Source organism: Panthera tigris, chromosome E2, assembly GCF_018350195.1.
Source record: "Panthera tigris isolate Pti1 chromosome E2, P.tigris_Pti1_mat1.1, whole genome shotgun sequence".
NCBI lineage: Eukaryota > Metazoa > Chordata > Mammalia > Carnivora > Felidae > Panthera > Panthera tigris.
In genome coordinates this window covers 61,376,793-61,397,560 of record NC_056674.1, presented here as the reverse complement: position 1 = coordinate 61,397,560, position 20,768 = coordinate 61,376,793, and the positions used below count along the sequence as shown (strand labels likewise).

The 20,768-nt window shown below is 44.3% G+C and overlaps 1 protein-coding gene across 1 annotated transcript; it reads left to right on the top strand.

Moving 5' to 3' along the window:
• Positions 1 to 413: 413 nt before the first annotated feature.
• Positions 414 to 16,139, top strand: PRDM7 (PR/SET domain 7). Its single transcript, XM_042968100.1, has 11 exons — positions 414 to 887; positions 1,613 to 1,766; positions 2,172 to 2,295; positions 2,614 to 2,721; positions 7,968 to 8,017; positions 10,710 to 10,866; positions 11,502 to 11,603; positions 11,818 to 12,089; positions 12,521 to 12,588; positions 13,776 to 14,043; positions 15,876 to 16,139. The coding sequence occupies exons 2-11, from the start codon at positions 1,641 to 1,643 to the stop codon at positions 16,137 to 16,139; spliced, it is 1,539 nt and encodes a 512-aa protein (XP_042824034.1). The 5' UTR covers positions 414 to 887; positions 1,613 to 1,640.
• The last annotated feature ends 4,629 nt before the right edge of the window (positions 16,140 to 20,768 follow it).

Sequence of the window (20,768 nt, the reverse complement as noted above, 5' to 3'; positions counted from 1 at the left end):
GCGCTGCAGGACGCCCTGCGCAGTCTCCGGCCCGGCGCGTCCTTCACCAACGTGGGGGGGGGGGGGGGGGGGGGGCGGGGCGGGTACCGAAGGGAAGTGATGAAAACTACCAGAATGCCCGGGGGGCGGCGGGGGGGCGGGGGGAGCCTTCTTGAGAGACACGCGCTGGACTCAGAGCAGCCAATCCCCGCGGGGTGGGGCGGGAGCATCCACAGGGGTGGTGTTCGGCCAATGACTGACACCCACGGCTCGCCCTACGCTCCGCCCCATCGGCCCCCTCCCGACCGCCAATTGGAGGGGCCGCTTTGATTGCAGCGCTGATTGGTGGCTCCTGCCTGACAGGGCGGTATAAGCGGGTATCTCGCCCTCCGCTGTGTCCCGACTCTCACCCGGCGCACAGCGCTCGGCGGCTCAGCAGCGGGCGGCAGATCCGGGTGGGCAACGCGAGAGGCCGGGTAGACTGACGAGAACACCGAGGACTGTGCCGTGCCGTGTGAAACCCTTGTAAACCCTGATCCTGAGCCCTTCAAAGCCCGCCTGGGAGACCCTAGATCCCCTCACCCTGAAAGGCGCCGAATCCCCTCAGCCTCAAGGGACCCCAAATCCCGCCGCCTTCAGGGAACCCAAATCCGCTAACTTCGTGGAACTTCACGTCTCCTCAGCATTGGACCCCAAAGCAGCTCGGCTGCAGAAACCTCATATCGCGTCACCCAGAGAAACGCTAACCCCCCCCCCAATTCTTAGACCCCCAAACGTCCTCAGCCCGAGGAGCCTGAAATGTAACACCCACAGAGAGAACAAATTTCCCCAACGTCAGAGACCCTGAACAGCCCCTGCCTGTGAACTCTTAAATCCTTTCGGCTTCAAAGACCGCAAATAACCTCAAGGTCAGAAAACCTTAAAGCCCATTAATGAGAGAGTCCAAGTCTCCTCAGAATATGACTTAACGTTTCCTCAGTCTCAAAGATCCCAAATCCTCTCAACCCGAGCGTTCTAAATCTCTTCGGCCAGAAAGACCCAAATCTTGTCCTGAGAGACTGCCAATATCATCAGCCTGAGGAACCCTAGGTGTCCTCATCTTGAGGCCCCAAATCCCCTTGACTTAAGAAACCCCAACTCCCTCAGCCTGCGAGAGACCAAATCTCCTCACCCTGAGGCATCTCTGTCCCTTAGAGATTGAGCCTGTTTATACCAGATTTTTCCAGAATCCCCAGGTGCACATCCCAAGAAGCGCTTCTCTGAGAAATATTCACTTCCTGTCCCCGGAACGGGCCGGCACTCAGGGGCCTCCAGGCCGCCTTGGTACTGCTCTGGCCTTGCACCTCAGGACTCTAATCAAACGCCCACAGCCACATCCCTTTGCGACCTTTCCTCATATGGGCCGAGCTGCAGTAGAATAAAAGAAACAAAATCTAGCTCACGTTAGAATGGCCTGGCATTGCCAGTAGAGGTTCTCCATCCCATCACTACCCGCAGGTTTCCCCTGCATCTTCTAATCCTCCCTGGGCTGCCCACCTCTTTCCTGGATGCCCCACCCAAATGGAGAAAACAGACATGGCTCTGGGCAGTGGTCTGCGCCGTCACCCCCTGTCAGCACCTTCTCCTTCCACAGGTGCCTTGGCCTTAGGACAGAGAGACTCATGGAGCCATGGCCAGCCTCAGAGTCGGAGCGGGGCCGGCCTGGAGGTCCCAGCACCACGAGCCCCGTCGGATTCCCGGAGCAGTCCACTGAGAGAAGCTCAAGGAAAGCAAGATGGAAGCCCACGGTGAGAGGTGTGGGAGAAGCTGGGCTCCAGACTTCTTGGAGAGGATGAAGAGAGGGGCCTGGTGACCAGGAGCTGGTCCTTGGAGGACCACAGGCTCCTGGCCTACACCAGTGACTGTACACAGGATAAAGGGCACTCACTCCTTTACAGGACGTGGGTGGGGGAGGAAGTTACACGGGATAGTGGCATCAGCGGTTTCCCTTTGCCAAGAGAGAGCTAGTAAAATGCTTAGTGTTTGTTCGATTGATCAGGACCCATCAAGAAGGACAGAAACGCTTTACCCTCGTTTAACAGAGAGCACCCAGGAGGCAGGGTACACAGTACATACAAGGTGGAGGAGAAGGCCCGGCTCTAAGTTCTGACGTGCGTTAGTTAGTCACCGATGGGATCTCTTATTTTCTCTAGGCCAAAGATGCTTTCAAAGACATTTCCATATACTTCTCCAAGGAAGAATGGACAGAGATGGGAGACTGGGAGAAAATCCGATACAGGAATGTGAAAAGGAACTATGAAGCGCTGATGACTATAGGTAACCAGAAGTGCTGGGTGCTGAGGAGCCTGGGAAACGTGAATCAGGCCTTCAGTCCCTATATTAGTTGGCCTCTCGGGTGGCTCTGTCTGATCACGGTTCCCTTCTGTGTGAAGACAAATCTGGAATGAAATTTTGTTCTCTTCTATCAGTGTAGGGCTTGCACTGGCAATGCACAGCTCATCTCTTGCCTTGTTCGAGACTCTCCCAGCCCATACAACGGAGTCGCACTGACTAGGAGATGTGCTCCATTGCTACCGTGCTTTGTTCCTCCTTCTAGATCTTCCCTCTTCGGACAAGGGTTTTGCTTCTTTCCAGGTCTCAGAGCCCCTCGACCAGCTTTCATGTGTCACCGCAGGCAGGCCATCAAACCCCAAGTAGATGACACTGAGGATTCCGATGAAGAATGGACGCCAAGGCAGCAAGGTGAGGGGCCAGGAAGATTTAGAGATTTCCTCCTGGAACCCAAAGTTTAGGTCTCAGCTGCATCTCAGGAGTTAAAAAAGGAAACTCTTTCCTCAGAAACATAAATATAAATAGACGCAAAACAGCATATCACACAGTAATTTATTATATTTTATGTAATTTATGTATATTTATGTATATTTATGTAATTATATCACACAAAACTTATTCATATAAAATTTTAAAATGTGGATGATAATAATTATATTATTTATAAATACATTAAGAGTGGTAAATGTATCAAAATCTGAACATGAAAAAGAAATGCCAAATTCAGAATAGTTATCATAAGAGAAGAAGGAATGGGTGGCAGGTGGCTTTGCTGTGTCTTGGTTAGTTTTTTATTTGCTTTTATTTTTGTTTTTGAATTTTAAAATAGAAATTAAAAGATATAAAGATAAAAATTAAAAGATATAAAGTTGTGGCAGAATGTTGAGATAAGGCCATTCATGGTGGTGGATGTATAGGTTTTCCAATATAATTCTCCATACCTTTCTGTATGTTTAAGATTTATCATTCGTTTTTCTTTTTTAAAAAAGACTGTTTTTGCTAAACATTGCTAGTTAATGAAAGGGAAGATAAAGAAACCTTAATTAGACTGTAAGTCCACCAGAGAGCTTTCTAAAAGTAATCGCAGTTATTCTCATTATCCAATTATTGGATTAAATGTCTTAAAAAGAGAAAATGATGAACATATTATGTAAAGATACAGTTTTTAGGTATATTTAATCACACACAGGATCTTCTTACCCCAAAATGAACCAGATTCTTTGTCATAATTCTGGAAGAGGGTTTGAGGTAACTAGTCTCCCTGGTCTTTCCCACATATCACTCGCCAGAGACAGCATCAGGCAAACAACATGAAGAGTGATCGCTACAAAATAGAACTGAGAGACTCACTTCCTCTTTTGCTGTTCAAACAAAAGAGTTTGGAAGAAGGGTTGATCTCCCTAAACTGGAGAAAGCAACTTGGGTTAGGTCTATGATTCCATCTACGGATTTCAGAGATTTGAAAACCCAGTGTGTGGTTGTCCACAAAGGTTTGACATGAAAAGAAAGTCTTCATATACCCCATGGTTTACCATACATCTACACAGCTTTATCTACCCTCAGCTAACATTCCCACCCCAATTTTCTTTATTGTGGTTACAAAATATAATAACATAGATTTACCCTCTTAACAATGTTTAAGTATACAGCACAGTATTATTAGCTACATGCACATTATTGAACAACAGATTTTTAGATCTTTTTCATCTTGTATGACTGAAACTCCATACCCATGAACAACAACCTTCCATTTCCTCCCCTCCCCTTCCCCCGACAGGCCCTGGAAACAACCGTTCTATTTTCCATATCCATGAAATAGATAACTCATATATGTGGAATCATGCAGTATTTGTCTTTTGTGATATGTTTATATCAATTAGCATAATATCCTCAAAGTCCATCCATGATGTAACATATGACAAGATATCCTTCATTTGTAAGGCTGAATAATATTCCCATGTGTGTGTGTGTGTGTGTGTGTGCGTAATTTCCTTTATCCATTTATTTGTCGATGCACATTTAGGTTGCTTCCACATCTTAGCTATTATGAATAAAGCTGCAATGACCTTGAATGTACAAATATTTATTCAAGATCCTGTTTCCAATTTTTATACACATACCCAGAAATTTGACTTCTAAATCATATGACAATTCTTTTTAATTTATTGAGCATCCTCCATGCTGTTTTTCATAATGCCTGCAACATTTCACATTCCCACAAATAGTATGTAAGGGTTCCAATTTCTCCACATCTTTGCCAACACTTGTTATTGTCTGGTGGGTTTTTTTTTTTTCATAGTGATTATACTAATGGGTATGAGATAATATCTCATTGCAGTTCTAATTTGCATTTCCCTGAGGATTAGTGACAATGGACCATCTTTTCTTTTTTTTTAATTTTTAAGTTTATTTATTTTGAGAGACAGAGAGAGTGAGCACAAGCCGGGGAGAGGCAGAGAGAGAGGGAGGGAGGGAGAGAATCCCAAGCAGGCTCAGAGCCTCAGCACAGAGCCCAATGTGGGACTCAAACCAACAAACCACGAGATCATGACCTGAGCCGAAATCAAGAGTTGGACACTCAGCCAAATGAGCCACCCAGGCTCCCCTGGAACATCTTTTCATGTGCATTTGAGCCATTTGTATATATCTTCTTTGGAAAAAAATGTCTTTTCAAGTCCTTTTGTCATTGTATTAAAACCTCAGGCTGCCATAATAAAGTACCATAGACTAGGTGGCATGAACCACAGAAATTTGTTTTCTCACAGTTCTAGAGGCTGGAAGTCTGAGATCAGGGTGCCATCATAGTCCAGTTCTATTCTTGCCTTGTAGGCAACCTCCATCTTACTGTGTGCTAGCATGACCTCTCATTTATATGTGCATACTCTTGGAGAAAGAGAGAGATTTCTCTTCTTAAGGGCACTAATCCAATCATGAGGAGCATACTCTCATGACCTTATCTAACTCTAATTACCTTCCAAAGACCCCATCTCCAAATACAATCACATTGGAGGTTAGGGTTTCACATAGGGACCTTTTGGAGAGACAGAATTCTTTTCATAGCACCCAATTTTTAATAAGGTTACTTGGTTTTTTACTATTGAGTTTCAGCAGTTCTTTGTGTAGTCTGGATATTAACCCCTTATCAAATGTATATTTTACAATTATTTTTTCCCATTGCCTTTTTAAAAATTTTTTTTATTCTTTATTTTTATTTATTTTTGAGAGAGAAACAGTGAGACAGAGTGTGAGAGGGGAAGGAACAGAGAAAGAGATAGAGAGAGAGAGAGAGAGACACACACACAGAATCTGAAGTGGGATCCACGCTCTGAGCTGTCAGCACAGAGCCCAACACGGGGCTTGAATTCATGAAACGTGAGATCATAACCTGAGCTGAAGTTGGACGCTTAACCGACTGAGCCACCCAGGTGCCCCTCCCATTGCCTTTTCACTCTGTTGACTGTGTCCTTTGCTGCACAGAAGTTTTTTAGGTTTAGTATGGTCCCATTTGTCTATTTCTGCTTTTGTTGCTTGTGCTTTTGGTTTCATATACAAGAAACTGTTGCCCATTCAATGTCATGAGGCTTTTCCCCTTGTTTTCTTCTAAGAGCTTTATAGTTTCTGGTCATACATTTAGGTCTACGGTCCTTTCAGAGTTGGTTTTTGTATATGATGTAAGATGAAGGTCCATCTTCATTCCCTTTTTTAAGTTTTAATTTTAATTCCAGTTAGTTAACATATAGTGTTATTATATTAGTTTCAGGTGTACAATACAGTAAACTACCACTTTCATACAGCACCCTGTGCTCACCACAAGTACACTCCTTAATCTCCAGCACCCATTTAACCCATTCCCCCACTTACCTCCCCTCAGGTAACCATCAGTGTGCTATCTATAGTTAAGAATTTGTTTCTTGGTTTGCCTTTTTTTTTCCCCCTTTGCTCATTTGTTTTGTTTCTTCCACACATGAATGAAATATACGGTATTTGTCTTTCTCTGACTTATTTTGCTTAGCATAATACTCTCTAGCTCCCATCCACGTCATTGAAAATGTTAAGATTTCATCTTTTTTTATGGCTAATATTCCACTGTGCCTGTGTGTGTGTGTGTGTGTGTGTATTTGTATATATATGTATATCAAATAAAGAATGCCAAGACTACATCATGGGGAAAGGACAATATTTCAACAAATGGTGTTGGGAAAATAGAATATCCATATGCAAAAGAATGAAAATGTCTTGAAAAAGAAAAACAAAGCTGGAGACATCACATTTCTGGACTTCAAGTTATATGTCAAAGCTCTAGTGATTCAAACAGTATGGTACTGGTACGAAAGACACATAGATCAATGAAACAGGATAGAAAACCCAGAAATGGGGGCACCTGGGTGGTTCAGTCAGTTAAGCGTCTGATTTCGTCTCAGGTCATGATTTCACAGTTCATGGGTTCAAGCCCCGCATTGGGCTTTTCACTGACAGTGCAGAGCCTGCTTGGGATCCTCTGTCTCCCCTCTCTCTCTCTCTCTGCCCCTACCCCACTCACACTGTTTCTTTCAAAATAAATAAACTTAAAAAAAAAAGACTCCCAATCCATGAATATGGGATGTGCTTCTATTTACTTGTGCCTTCTTTCATTTCTTTCAGCAATGTTTTGTAGTTTTCAGTGTTCAAATGTTATACATCCTTAAGTTTGCTCCTAATTATTTCATTCCTTTGGTGCTATTATAAATAAGACTGTTTTCTTAATTTCCTTTTTGGATTGTTCATTGTTAGTACATACAAATGCAACTAATTTTTTAGTGTTAATTTTGTATCCTGCAACTTTGCTGAATTTGTTAGTTCTGACAGATATTGTGTGGAATCTTTAGGACTTTCTACATATAAGACCATGTCATGTGTGAACAACCATAATTTTACTTCTTGCTTTCCAAATTAGATGCACTTTATTTACTTACTCACTTACATACTTACTTATTATTTTTCTCCAATGCCCTGGCTAGGACTTCGAGTACTAGGTTGAAGAGAAGTAGTGAAGTGGGCATCCTTGCCTTATTCTTGATCTTAGAGAAAAAGCTTTCAGTTTTAAACTGCAGAGTATGATGTTGGAGATAGACTTTTCATATATGGCCATTATTAGAGTGAGGTAATTTTTTTCTATTCACAGCTTATTGAGATTTTTTTTGTCATAGAAGGTCAGTATATATATATATATATATATATATAGTTATATATAGTTATATATAGTTATATATAGTTATATATAGTTATATATAGTTATATATATATATAGTTATATATAGTTATATATAGTTATATATAGTTATATATAGTTATATATATATATAGTTATATATAGTTATATATAGTTATATATATAGTTATATAGTAGTTATATATATATAACTATATGTAATAGATAAGTTATGAACATAAGATGAAGCTTAAATGAGGTTTTGTCTATTTTTTTAACACTTTCAGAAAATTAGTTGTCACCAGTAGCAGCATAGACTTTGATAATATTTCAAAAACCACTTTCCAATCACCTTTTGGTAGTCCTTGTACTTGCCACTCCTTAGTCAAGAGTTCTGTGTCTCTAGTGAGAGTCTCTGGAGCTTAGAAACATTTGCCAACCAAAACACTGATTTCTCATCACTTTATAGTCAAACCTTCTTGGGTGGCATCCAGAGTGGATCAGAATAAACAACACAAGGTGAGTATTTCCCAGATCCTGATGACAAGAAAATCTTTCTCATGGATTTAAACACAGGTAAGAGTAGAAGAATTCAGAGTATCCTAGAAACTGCTGCCTTCCTTTACTGATCTCTTTAGCACAGTATCCGAGATCATCATCGCTGTAATAGTTAACAAGAACAGCAACAATATTAGCTATCACTTGTTTTATTTTCACTGTACTTCAGACTTTATTTTAAGCATTTACACAAATAAACTCACTTAAACCTTACAACAACCCTATGGGGGGGGGGGGTACTATAAATATCACCATTTATAGGTGAGATTGAGACAAAGACAGGTTTGCTTATATACCTGACATCACAGTGCTAGTGGTAGTGCAGTCTAATCTCAAGCTCCTTTTCTAAACCACTTAAAAGCTCATTAAGACTTTCATAGTTTTATAAAATTTACATTATTCATTTGATTCATTTCGACCCAGTTCTTTTCTAGTATGCTGAAGTGAGAGATGAGCTAAGACCCCCTAAGTAAGAGAAGCTTACAAATAATACCAGCAATTTGTACACTCGATCGTCCCAGATGAAAGAGAGAGCATCCCCGCCATCAGAGCCTCCCATTCGATTTATTTGTTAATTTATTTATTTAGAGAGCAGAGAGGGGCAGAGGGAGAGAGAATCTTTTTTTTTTTAATTTTTTTTAACATTTTATTTATTTTTGAGACAGGGAAAGACAGAGCATGAACGGGAGAGGGTCAGAGAGAGAGGGAGACACAGAATCCGAAACAGGCTCCAGGCTTTGAGCTGTCAACACAGAGCCCGACGTGGGGCTCGAACTCACGGACAGTGAGATCGTGACCTGAGCCAAAGTTGGACGCCCAACCGACTGAGCCACCCAGGCGCCCCAGAGGGAGAGAATCTTAAGCAGGATCCACTTCCAGCATGGAGCCTGTCTTGGGGCTCGCTCTCACAACCCTGAGATCATGACCTGAGCTGAAATCAAGATTCGGATGCTTAAACAACTGAGTCACCCAGGCCCCCCCCTTTTTTAATGTTTATTTATTTATTTTGAGAGACAGAGAGAGAGAGAAGAGACTCTCAAGCAGGCTCCACACCCAGCACAGAGCCCACCACAGGGCTCAATCCCAGGACTGCAAGATCATGACCTTGAGCCAAAATCAAGAGTCTGTCGCTCAACTGACTGAGCCACCCAGACGCCCCCAGAGCCTCCCATTCTAATAAGAGGAAGCATCTGAAGCCCTGAGTACCTTCAGGTTTGATGACTGAGAAACAACATATAAAATGACTTAAAGACTTCATATACGTTACATAATCTTCTTTAGAAACTCACCTATCTGTGGAGCACCTGGGTGACTCACTCAGTTAAGCGTCAGACTCTTGATTTCATGGTTCCTGAAATCTCATCACTGTCAGTGCAGAGCCTGCTTGAAATTCTCTCTCCCTCCCTCTCTCTCTCCCCCTTCCCTGCTCCCTCTCTCCCTCTCTCTCTCTCTCAAAAATAAATAAACTTAAGAAGAAAAAAAGAAACTTACTTAACTGGAACTGATTTAAAATGTTCATACTTGTAGGAAGAAGCAACAGCTCCTTCCTCTGAGCTCTCATTAGGCAACTCTCATGTTGTTCAGAATCGTTTGTGTAGCCTGCTTCTGCCCTGCAGGCTCTTTCTTCTCAGAAGTCCCAGGCCCCACAGGGCCCCTGAATGTTTTCTGAACAAGTAATTCCACGTTTACAGATTACATTAGAAATAAAAGGGTCAAAGAATGCTGAAAATAAGATCTGTGATTTAGATTTTGAATATGGAGACAATGGAGAACCCTCTCAATTGACAGCAGAACTGTAATCTCACATTCATACTGTATCAAATAGCTCATGAGACAATTTGATGATCATTATAATATTTCCTGTTTACTATAACATTAAGAAATAGCATGTATACAGGGCACCTGGATGGCTCAGTTGAAAGAGCATGGGACTTTTTGGTCTCAGGGTCATGAGTTCAAGCCCCATGTGGGATGTAAATATTACTTAAATAAATAAAACTTTTTTAAAAATTAGCACGTATACCATTTTATGGATCAGGAAAACTGAAGAGAGCTAGCTGCCGGTACAACCTTATTCAAACAGAATTGACAGGAACCAGCTAATTTAATTCCAAATATTCTTTCCTGGGTATGGCAAGCGACAAATTTAGCATCCTTTTTTTTTTCCCCCCAGTGTTCAGATACATTTCCTCCAACGCCTTCTTTATCATCTTTCCCCTCTCTCTGCTCTGTCACCTCATTTTCCAGACGTGTGCAGTCCTTTCCACTTGTCTACATTTCCTCCTCCATTAAATGTCCACTAGTTTATAGATGATCCCCTCTTTTTATCTACAAGTCCTCACCACTTTCTTTCACAGACCTTCTTGATTCTCCAGCCAGTTTTCCCAAGTGTTCTCCCTGCCTCCTTCTCACTTTTATGGAGAAATCTGAGAAAATTTAAAGAGAAAGAGTCTTAAGCCATGGGTTATAGTTTTGAATTCAATATCCACATATTCCCTTTCTTTTCCCTCTAGTATTCGGAATCCCCAGGTATTTCCAAGTGTTGTTGAAGTATTAACCAAAGCAATTCATGTGAAAACACATCATAAGCCTTACAGGACTAAAAAAAAAAAAAATGCCTGTTGTCTTTTAATATGTGACTCTCACATTGAAGGGAACCCACAGAGTGCCATTAAGTAAGGAATCTAGTTTGAAGGAATTCTCAGAAACAGCAAAGTTGCTGAACACAAGTGGCTCAGAGCAGGGCCAGAAACCAGTGTCCCTTCCTGGAGAAGCAAGTACCTCTGGACATCACTCTAGACGAAAATTGGGTAAGAGAAAGAATAATATGGGAACTTTGGTCCCTCTAAGTCCTCCAGAAAGTTTGATGAATACAACCTAGGTATGTGGAGTGGACTTTGGCTAGGCCTAGGTTAAAGCTAGACTAACCTGAGACCTGTAGTTACCGTTGAGGTCTTGGATAAATCTTATAAATTCTCTGAGCTCCTGAATGCTAATCTGTAAACTGAAGATAAGAATGCATAGCTCATATATTGTTTGAAAGCATTAAACATTAAAGAATTGACACATGCAAGTTGTCCAATAAATCCCTCAGTGATAATAAAGACCATACTTTCTTGGTGTTGAATGCCCAGGCTCTTGCTCGATGCCTAACATGTAATGTGCCCTCAACAAATATTTTCTGAATGAAGAAATGCATGAATGAACCATTTTCTAAGAGGAAATATTGTAAAGTAAGCCTGATAATGGGAAGAAACTAACATTGAATTAGCCATCTACAGTCAGTATGGAGTCTTACTCTCTGAAGTAAGAGTTTGGACAGTGGGGAGAGAGTATATAGAAGGATAAGTAATAATTTATTAGAGGAGATTTTGCATTTTCTGACAAAACGGGACTAACACTCCAGACCCCACCAACCTCACTCACGTACTCTTTTCCAACTCAGAGCTCAGGAGAAAGGAGATTGGAGTGAAGATGTACAGTCTACGAGAAAGAAAGGGCTTTGCATACCAAGAGGTCAGCGAGCCCCAGGATGATGACTACCTCTGTAAGTGACCATCTTGGCCCACTCTCAGAGAAAGCTGTTCTCTCCTGGTACAATAACTTCATTATGTCATAGGGACCCCAAATCATTCTCCTCCCCTAGTAACCAGGAGTATAGGATAGAGGCTAAATGATGTGTGTTGAGCTAATTCTGAAGCTGCTTAAGTGCAGGAACATGCACTAACCCTTTTCCTAACCCCTGTTGCTCTCGCTTCCAGATTGTGAGAAGTGTCAGAATTTCTTCACTGACAGTTGCGCTGTTCACGGGCCCCCTACATTCGTAAAGGACAATGCAGTGGGCAGGGGGCATCCCAACCGCTCAGCCCTCACTCTGCCCCCTGGTCTGAGAATCAGACCATCGAGCATCCCTGAGGCTGGGCTTGGAGTATGGAATGAAGCATCCGATCTGCCACTGGGTACACACTTCGGCCCCTATGAGGGCCAGATCACCGAAGACGAAGAGGCAGCCAACAGTGGATACTCCTGGCTGGTGAGAATCACCTACCTCTTCCCCTGTCCTCTGGTGTCCCACATCTCTGCCGTGAATTGGTAGGACATCACCTTCTACATGGATGAGAATAACATGGTTAGTTCTGTGTACTGAGTGGACTTTGCATGAACCTGCTGTTCCTACTTAAAGGTCAGGGGGGAAGGGGGAGCATAGTGGTACAGACACAAACAGGAAGCTCCTCCCTTGCGGGACCCGAGCTCTGAGTTGACAAAGCGACCCAGATGTGTAGACAACGACTAAGGAGTACATCATGTGGTCACACTGGGGACTGATTCCATACAGGCTGAAAGACCACTGACCACAGGAGAGTAAAATAATCCCTCCATTACCTCCCCACCCCTCACACACCAGAAAACAAAAAAACAAAAAACAAAAAACAAAAAACTTTAATTTCTCTTTCTCAAACTCAGATCACCAAAGGGAGAAACTGCTACGAGTATGTGGATGGAAAGGATAACTCTTGGGCCAACTGGATGAGGTAAGGCCAATAGAGTTCAGAGCTCCAGAGAGGACATTCACCTCTCACAAACCTACGTCCCTTTCCTTCTCATCATGTCTCCCTCAATGGTCTCCCTCAATCCTCTGTTCCTCTTTTTTCTCCATGTAATGCTCTTTTATTTCAAGAGAAAGTAATGGGGGAAAGGAGATAAGAATATAGTATATGTCCTCAAAATATGCTAGACAACATTTGGACACTGGCAAAAACCTGAGGAGCCTAGATTCATCAGGAACACTGGACTCACACTTCAATTTATCTGATCAATGTTTATAAGCATTTACTATGTTCCAGTTTAGACAATGGAGTTCGTGAGTTAAACCTAGTATACAACCCATGTTTTATGGAAGACATATTGCAGACAGACAATAGACAATTGAGTTTAAGAATATTTAACTATCATTTCCCTGTTTTTCAAGAGGTATACGGTGGAGAGATAGCTTCAAACAAGGGACCTTTAAATGTGAGGGCAGTAGCTCTTCCTCGTCTCAGTTCTAATAGAACTGGGTTCTGAAGCCTGTATAGGAATGGGCTACAGTATGGCCACAGGCCTCTGTGCTTCATGACCCAGCCCCTTTCCTTGAGGGGCTCTCATTTTATCAGGGAATGCAGTATGTAAATAAAATATTGCTTTTCTGTGTCATTTTACTAAGACAAAGGAAGCTCCAAGTTTCTATGGGAACTCAGGGGAGGCAAGTGAATGGTACCTCAGACACAGTGTAGGGAGACTGAAGAAAGCCTTCTCAAAGGAAGATAGCCACACTTGGGCTGAGTGTGGAATGATGGGTGTTGATCTAGAAGCGGAGTCCATGGTCAAGCATCAAGTTCTGTGGTATAAAACAGAACTTAATTTAGAGTTTAGAGAAACAAAAGGTCACTGGGTTTTTGTGACCAATCAAGGTGGCAGTAAGTCTGGAATTGGGATTTAGAAAATGGTTAATCAAGCAAGGGGGAAAACATTAAAGGCAGGCTGTGGCCAGTAAGCAGAACTTAGAGATGGGAGTCCGTATGATGTTGTGAGGGAGACTTAAGTACGAACAGAAGGTTCCTGAGGAGTTGGGGAGTGGACAGCATCACAGCATAGAGGCCTTGAGCATCGGGGCAGATCTGACACATAATGGGAATTTATCTCCTATGGTTCTTTTTCCCTTTCCCTGCCTCAACCCCAGGTATGTGAACTGTGCCAGGGACGATGAGGAGCAGAACCTGGTGGCCTTTCAGTATCACAGGCAGATCTTCTACCGAACCTGCCGGGTCATCAGGCCAGGCTGTGAACTGCTAGTCTGGTACGGGGACGAGTACGGCCAGGAGCTGGGCATCAAGTGGGGAAGCAAGTGGAAGAGCGAGCTCTCAACAGGGAAAGGTGGGCACCACTGCTCTTCAAGACAGAAAGAAAAGAAAGAATTCTCCGTGGCAGTTTCCATGTCCAGCTCTCGCGTAGAGTAAAATCCTGTCTAAAATCAGTACGATTGCAAATCAGATGCTTCAGAAATAAGGATTCATTTCATATGCATTGGCCTCTTAGAAATAAGTTTTAAGTTTTTCATTTTTGTTATGATTTTTTAAATACCTCGTGCATAAAATGTGTAACAGAACATAGTGATAAAAGACTTAGAGGCCGAAAAATTAAGTTTTCAAGCACCTGCCGGCTCCCTCACTAAGTCAGTTTCTTCTGCCCTTTTAGCTCTTTCTTCTTAATTTGCTCAGTATTTCTAAATGACATGTGTATGTTGGTGTGCGTTCACTCTTAATTTAGTTAGCTGTCATGTGAGCTCCTACTCTGTTCCAGACAGCCTTCCAGGAACTGGAGGTGGAACAAGCTTGTCGGAATCACTGCTCTTGAGCACCTGATAAGTGAATGAGTAAGGGAAACACATGTACAGATGCATGTGTGTGCATAACATCACACAGCAAGTGGTGCTTTGAAAATAAAACTAGTCCTGGGAAGGTGCCTGGGGACCAGTGTGAGGAGAGGATGGGATGTGGCAGAGCTTGGACAGGGAAGGGCTCTCTCTGGACATGCGCAAACACCCGGGGGTAAAGGATTCCAGGAAGAGGGGGCCTGCTAGGAGAGAGGCCCTGAGGCACAAGAGAGGTGGGGCGTGTGTGGTATGTGGCTGAGAACCCATAGATACGTAGACGCCCTAGAGCCTGTGGTCCACGCTGAGACACTGGGGTGTTTCCTGACTGAGACAGAACAATTGTGCAATTTTCGACTGGAGGGTGGCGTGTTCTCTATTTTAAGATGATGTTTTGGTTAATTTTGGAGAGAGACTGCAGTGGGTAATCCCCTCCAAGATCACTTCATCTCTAAGTGAGAGAGGGTGGTGGGTTGGCAGAAGATGAATGGTGGTTGGGAGTGTGATATATATACCCACACTTGGTCAAGGAAATATTTTGAAAGGACTTCCCATTGTATTTGAGATGAGCTAAGACCGAATGAAATAAAGTATGAAGGATATATTTTCATGTTATGATTTGTAGAAAACTGAAAGAGAAGCAGTTTATAACCTAGTTGGAGCGGCAGGAACCAGAGTCCTTTAGTCCAAGAGACTGCACTGCTCTGCCTCGTCCAATCCAAATCCCACTTTCAGATGGAGATCCAGACACATATTGGTTGTCAATTAAATATGTCTTTTTAATGTTTCTGTTTATTTCTGAGACAGAGAGACACAGAGCGTGAGCAGGGGAGGGGCAGAGAGGGGGGGAGACACAGAATCCAAAGCAGGCTCCAGGCTCCGAGCTGTCAGCACAGAGCCCGACATGGGGCTCAAACTCACAAACGGTGAAATCATGACCTGAGCCGAAGTCGGTCGTTCAACTGACTGAGCCACCCAGGTACCCCTAAATATGTCTTTTTAAATGGGGAGACTCAAGTTCATATTTACTGCCACATTCTAAGTCATCAAAAGGGCTGTTGCCTCTCACTAGAATAAAATCACTGTAGACACTGTCACAGAGTCACATGACTTAGAAGGTGTTTGTATGTGGAGAAAGGTCATTGTAGTTCCATTCCTATAAGGAGGGAAGCTTCCTCTGATGCTGCTTGAAGGTACCTAGTCTGGGCAATACATAAAAAAGACCCTTGAAATGGGCTTTCTGGATTTACTCAATGTAGTAAGTGAAAATGGAATGGAAAAATAAAGGAAAACTTGGTGGGAGACAGATCTTGCATTGTCAACACAATAAAAATGAGTAGTGGGGCAGGCCTTACCGGGAGACAAAGCATACAACGCAACATCTACCTGACCAAAAATTTCCTCTTTCAGCAGAACCACAGCCAGACATCCATCGATGTCCCTCCTGCCCACTGGCCTTCTCCAGTCAGAAATTCCTCAGCCAACATGTGGAATGCAAACACTCTTCTCAGAGCCTCCCACGAATATCTGCAAGAAAACATTTCCAACCAGAGAATCCCTGCCCAGGTGATCAGAATCAGCAGCAGCAGCAACATTCTGATCCACACAGCTGGAATGACAAAGCAAAATGTCAAGAGGTCAAAGAAAGGTCCAGACCTTTGCTTAAAAGTATAAAGCAGAGGAGAATTTCAAGAGCATTTTCCACCCCATGCAAAGGACAAATGGGGAGTTCTAGAGTGTGTGAGGGAATGGTGGAAGAAGGGCCCAGCACGGGCCAGAATTTGAATTCAGAGGATACAGGAAAATTATTCATGGGGGTAGGAATGTCAAGAATTGTAAGAATCAAAACTAGAGGCTGTGAGCAAGGGTTCAATGACAGATCACATTTCAGCAGACACCAGCGAACACACAAAGAGGAAAAGCCCTCCGTTTGCAATGAGTTTAGAAGAGACTTCAGTCATAAGTCAGCTCTTATTACACACCAGAGGACACACACAGGGGAGAAGCCCTATGTTTGCAGGGAGTGCGGGCGAGGCTTTACACGGAGGTCAAATCTCTTCAGACACCAGAGGACACACACAGGGGAGAAGCCCTATGTTTGCAGGGAGTGCGGGCGAGGCTTTACACAGAGGTCAAATCTCTTCAGACACCAGAGGACACACACAGGGGAGAAGCCCTATGTTTGCAGGGAGTGCGGGCGAGGCTTTACACGGAGGTCAAGTCTCTTCACACACCAGAGGACACACACAGGGGAGAAGCCCTATGTTTGCAGGGAGTGCGGGCGAGGCTTTACACAGAGGTCAAATCTCTTCACACACCAGAGGACACACACAGGGGAGAAGCCCTATGTTTGCAGGGAGTGCGGGCGAGGCTTTACACGGAGGTCAAATCTCTTCACACACCAGAGGACACACACAGGGGAGAAGCCCTATGTTTGCAGGGAGTGCGGGCGAGGCTTTACATGGAGGTCAAGTCTCTTCACACACCAGAGGACACACACAGGGGAGAAGCCCTATGTTTGCAGGAAGGATGGACAAGGCTTTACCAATAAATTGCATCTCAGGTACCAGAGAACAAATGTAGCTACCACACACTCCATACCCCAGCTCTGAGGGAGGTTCAGAAGAAGCCTACTGACCCCTTACACTCCTCAAGAATATAATGAGAGCAGATATAACGGGTTAAACAAATCCTCTACTTTCAGGGCAAGAGATGAGGTATACAAATGGGGGAAGGTTCCTTGAGTGTTTCTGGGGATGTTGACGCCAATCCCCTCCATGGTTTTTTGGCCTCCTGTTCTAATAAATTTTGTGTGCATTCAAATCCAAACTCCACATCATGTACCTCATTCCCCCCTTATCACTGAAAGCAGAAGGGTCCAGGAGGGCCAGAGAACTCATGCTCTTGGCCCAGGTCTCCACAGGAACTTAACCCCTGGAAAGGTATAAGTCAGGAGTGAATCTAGTTAGACCAGTAGAGAATTTCTGGGCCAGGGAGAGAAATTTAAGATTTGAGACAGACTCATCAGGGAAGGGAATGCCCTAGTCTCCTGGGAAGCATGGTGTTTTCCCCTAATAGACGCCTGTCCTTTGCTGCCACCCTCCTCCCTTGGCTTCTCATGGCTCCTCTCTTGGTGTCCCTCCTCCCTTGTAGCCTCAGAGGTGAACACCGGGTGGGGGGACGGACACACACGTGTGTATGTATACATACCTATGTGTATGTACATCCACGTGCCTGGCTCAGTCTGGGGCACCTCCTCTCTCTCACTCTCTCCTTGCTGGCATCAGGTGCACAGCACATGAATTCCATATCAGCCCACAGTGGGTTTGATTCTCAGATCTGCCCTCACCAGTTGTGTGACATAGAGCAAGATACTCAACCTCTCTGTGCCTGTTTTATAAGCTGGAGAATGGGAATGGTGACCCCAGCCCTTGGTTTGATGTTCAAAGTTGAGTAAGCATAGGCAGAATCTCGTACAGAGATGCCAAGAATACAAGTCCCTCCCTCTTTGTTACTCTCTCTCTTGCACAACTTTCAATGCCCATGTCTTCAAGGGCTTTAGCGCTGCACAAGGAAGATAAAAAGAGTAGGTAGGGTAGGGGGCGGGGAGCCAGATTCATAAATTGGACAGACACCAGTGCTTTCTCTGAACAGACTCAGCTACCCTGAGAAAGAGCTGTGAGGTCAGGGATGCAAAGTGGGTGGGTCCATCTCCCTCCAGGCCACTGCCCTTCCCACTGAGCCTGAGCAGCTCTGAACCCCCCTCAACACAGGCAGGCAGTACTGACAATAACCTGTAAAACCAGACGCTCACCCGGCCCTTCCTGAGAAGAGACTGTGGGGTCAGCATCTGCAGGAACTGGACGTACAGTAAGTGAGTCTCTGATCTCACTCACTGGCCCATCTGCATACAATGTTCACAGAGCCCATGGCTCAGCAGCTTCTACAGTACACTTACCTTGTGCCCGGGCCCCATATGGTTTAACGCACAGCTGTGGTCATCTGAAATTCTTAACTATTTGATCTTTAGACTTCTGCATGGTAAGTGAAGTCTGAAAGGACAGTGGAGCATGCTGTGAGCAGGGCAGATATGCACAAGTGAACGGCCACCCATTCACATGTAAGATCCACCTGCCCCAGGAGCACACAATTCCCAGGGACACAATGGGTGGAAGTAGCAAGACTGCAAGTGAACATGAAATAAGCATGTTACATGCACCACTGGGTAAGTGGGGATGTTGACATCTTTTCTGAGAACCAGAACTGACTTCCAATACAAAGAGGAGGCAATGGTGTTCTAGGAAGCACAATGAACGAGAGCCACCATCACATCCCTCCTGCAGGAGTTAGCTTCCTGCTTCTGAGGAATCGTATGCATCTCAGTCCAGTTCCTACTAGGATGGCTTCGTGGAGGCTAAATCCCAAGTCCCACACTTTACAGGAGATACCAAAAGGAGTATGGGCCATCCAGGGGGCACCCAAACCCCATGACTTCCAACAGTGATCCTTCTGTCCCTCTCCCTGTGCCTGGCTTGTGAACATTCTCTACATAAACTATGTGGATTTCAATAATAAATATTCATTATTATTTTCTCTAGTCCCTTAAGCTTTTGTAAGGGAAGGTGAGTATTTGTGGCTTTCTTTCCCTATAGGAAGAGGGGACAATTCTCTTCCCTGTAAAGCCTCATGCTGAGAAAGCAGCCCAACCCTCAATGTTCTGTGACTTTAGCATGAGCCATTGCAGAAGGGGCAGAGTTAGGAATAATGCTGGCAGAGAAGCTCACAATATAGGGGGAGGAGAAGTCCCAAGCTGCCAGGTGATTCCTGCCTCCATTTCCCACCAGAACTGACCTGAAACTCTTCTGGGAAGTTGATCACTTCAAGATGAGGACAGGTCTGTTCCTTCTTCCTCCCCTTCAGCAAAACCTCATTGCCAGTGTGGCCACCAGCCTGCAAGATGGCCCCCCAAAATCTACCTCTCATTACCACACCTTTGTGCACTCCCACCTTCACAGAACAGGGTTGACCTGTGCTGTGAAAATTACGGCATATGACGCCCAAAGTGGCTTCAGCCTTGCTCTCACTATTTCACAAGGTCCCAGATCACCTCGTGCAATGAAGCTAAGTGTTAATTTCCCCCTCCTGCCCAACCGCCAGCTGCCGGCGGCCATCATCCTCATTTTGACGAGGAGGCTCAGAGGTATGACTGCTAACTGACATCCACTGGATTCCAAGCCTCTGTTCCCTGGTAGACAGCTGAGAAGCCCTTAGCTGAGGCCACTGTCCTGTTCCTGTGACACCTGGTGGGCCTCTGCACCTGCTGGCTTCCCAGCACCTCCCCCGGACACTGTGATTGCCATGGACGCGTAGGTCAATAGTCCTTGGGCCACAGGATGTCAGCAGCTGAGGCAACAGAACGGTGTGGCCAGCGGCCTCTGACCCACACCACTCTGTGACCACAGCACGTACCACAGCTATGGCCGGCCCCACCTGCTTTCTCCTCTGCTTGTCTGCCATCCAGGTAAGGACATTACCGGCTTCTTTGGGAACAATAGCTGGGCAGGTGAGGGCATCACTCACCAGGACAGTTGACAAAGAACCCAGAACCGCAGAACACTCTCCACATCTGGGGTGAGGACAAGCCTAACCAGAAGCCAAGCAACACAGGAGAGTAAAGCTTATCTGAAATTTACTAAATTTGTCTTCGATTCTCAGACTCCACTCCATCTGGCCCCAGTCCTATTACCCAGCCAGTATCTGAAACAAGACCTATCACTGTGGAGTAATGTCACCCACAGATGCTGTCCTCAAAGATTATTAAACTGCTTAAAATTTACTAAAGACAGTTTTTTAAGATACTTTTTTATAAGAGGCTATTAATCTCATCACCCAGAGAAAAATCCTGTAACATTTTGATACATGCACTTTAAGATCTTATTTTGCAAGCTCTCATACTTAAAAAAAAAAAAAAAAAAAACTTAATGTTTATTTATTTTTTGAGAGAGAGAGACAGAGTGCAAGCAGGGGAGGGGCAGAGAGAGAAAGGGAGACAGGGAATCCTAAGCAGGCTCCAGGCTCAGAACTGCCAGCACAGAGCCTGATGCAGGGCCCGAACTCACGGAACCTCGAGATCATGACCCAAGCCAGTCGGACGCTTAACCAACTGAGCCACCCAGGTGCCCTGCTCTCATACTTCACAGCAACAACTTGGTTGTTTTTTTTCTGATAATATGCAGTGGCTATGATTTTTAAAGTTAAGAAAACACAGGGATGCCTAGCTGGCTCAATCGGTAGTAAATGTGA

Excerpts from the sequence above, each read along its gene's own strand:
- PRDM7 (XM_042968100.1), top strand. The coding sequence starts at position 1,641 with ATGGAGCCATGGCCAGCCTCAGAGTCGGAGCGGGGCCGGCCTGGAGGT. Across the intron at positions 11,604-11,817 it reads CCAGGATGATGACTACCTCT|ATTGTGAGAAGTGTCAGAAT; the intron begins GTAAGTGACCAT and ends TCTCGCTTCCAG. Across the intron at positions 12,090-12,520 it reads ACAGTGGATACTCCTGGCTG|ATCACCAAAGGGAGAAACTG; the intron begins GTGAGAATCACC and ends TCTCAAACTCAG.